Here is a 1,849-nt window from a genome sequence, read left to right on the forward strand (position 1 = left end):
TCCAGAACCCCTCCACCCAGTGGGACAGAGCACTTTCAGTGGGAAATGGCAGGACACTTGCTTCCAAAGTGCTCTCCTGACCCAGCGCCAGCGGCTCTCGCAGGGATGGATGGCTGTGTGAGGAATTTGAGCTTCTAGACCGTACCTCATGGCCGTGTCTGTTTGCTATTGACAGGGTCAGGTCACGGGTGGTTGATGCTTTTTTACAGGGTGCGAGAGCCCTCGGTGTAGGCAAGAAGGGTTTCATGTCCCCGAACTCTACTGCCTTCTCCCACCCCCCTTATTTCCTACTCGTTGGCATCCCTGGGCTGGAGAAGGAGCAGTTCTGGATTGCCTTCCCCTTCTGCCTCATGTATGCCATTGCTGTGCTGGGGAACATCACGCTTCTCCTCATTATAAAGGCAGAGCCGAGCCTGCACAAGCCCATGTACCTCTTCCTGGCCATGCTGGCCTTCACTGACCTGCTCCTGTCAACATCCGTGCTCCCCAAAATGCTTGGCATCTTCTGGCTGGGCTCTGGGGAGATTGGGTTTCTCTCCTGCCTTACTCAGTTGTTCTTCATCCATACGTTGTCGTCGGTGGAGTTGGGTGTGCTCATGGCCATGGCCTTGGACCGCTACGTCGCTATTTGCTGCCCGCTGCGGTACTCCAGCATCCTCTCTGTGCCGGTGGTGGTGGCTCTCGGGAGCCTGGTGCTGGTGCGGGGGGTCCTCCTGGTGAGCCCCTTCTGCTTCCTCCTCCGGAGGATGCCCTTCTGCCAGCAACACGTCATCTCCCACTCCTACTGCGAGCACATGGCCGTGGTGAAGCTGGCATGTGGGGACACCAGAGTCAACGTCATCTACGGCCTCTTTGTGGCTTTCATGGTGACCGGATCTGACATGACCCTGATCTGTGTGTCCTACAGCAGGATCCTGCGGGTGGTAACGAGGCTGTTGTCCCCAGAGGCACAGCTGAAAGCCTTCAGCACTTGTGTGTCCCACGTCTGTGTCATCCTTGCCTTCTACATCCCTGCTCTCTTCACGTTCCTCACCCACCGGTTTGGGCAGAGCATCCCTCCCCACATCCACATCACGGTCGCCAACCTCTACCTGCTAGTGCCCCCCATGGTGAACCCCATTGTTTATGGGGTGAGGACCAAGAAGCTGTGGGACAGGGTGGTCCTCCTCTTCCAGCAGAAGGGACCCTGACCCATATGTGCCTCAAACTGCTCATAACATACTGATGATGCTGGTAAATTCACTGAGAGTTAACGCGGTGACTGTTTCTTGTTCGGGCAGGAACCCTTCCTCAACACCTGGAATTTAAGCACTGCATTCTTGCATTCTTGCAGAAATTACTAGATTCTCTCTTCCATTATCACTGTCCAGGAGGTTTCAGCCTTTGTGTGATGAAACTTGGCGTAAAGACATTCCGTCTGGCTTCTACACCACTGGGAGATGCAGAGTTCACCCCTCCCAGAGATCAAACTCTTCTCTGTTAAAATTCTGTCACTATTAAAACAAATACCCCACAACTAAAATATTTACACTGTGAGGCTGAGTATCTCCAAAAGATCTTCCTGCAGTGGCTTTCACTATGTGAAGAGCATTCCCTGGACGGCGTGGCGGGATCTGAAAAAACGTGGAGCTTAGGGACACGGTTTGGTGGTGGACATGGCAGTGTTTATGGTTGGACTCGCTGATCTCCAACCTGTGGGAAGGTGCTCAGGTGGGAACGGTGATTGTCCCTGTAGAAGGAAATGGGTACGATTCAATTTTAAGTATTAACCTTATTTTTGTAAGAAATGCAAAACCTGCAATAAGCCTCTGCTGGCAAATTCCAGAAATCCTACGTAAACGTGAACCCT

At 52.9% G+C, this 1,849-nt stretch overlaps 1 protein-coding gene across 1 annotated transcript; it reads left to right on the forward strand.

Annotated features, from left to right (window-relative positions):
* Positions 1-245: 245 nt before the first annotated feature.
* Positions 246-1,190, forward strand: LOC104508625 (olfactory receptor 52R1-like). The gene has a single exon (XM_010150314.1). The coding sequence runs from the start codon at positions 246-248 to the stop codon at positions 1,188-1,190; it is 945 nt and encodes a 314-aa protein (XP_010148616.1).
* The last annotated feature ends 659 nt before the right edge of the window (positions 1,191-1,849 follow it).

Source organism: Eurypyga helias, unplaced genomic scaffold (genome assembly GCF_000690775.1).
Source record: "Eurypyga helias isolate BGI_N326 unplaced genomic scaffold, ASM69077v1 scaffold28904, whole genome shotgun sequence".
NCBI lineage: Eukaryota > Metazoa > Chordata > Aves > Eurypygiformes > Eurypygidae > Eurypyga > Eurypyga helias.

Coding starts and splice junctions, on each gene's coding strand:
- LOC104508625 (XM_010150314.1), top strand. CDS start 246: ATGTCCCCGAACTCTACTGCCTTCTCCCACCCCCCTTATTTCCTACTC.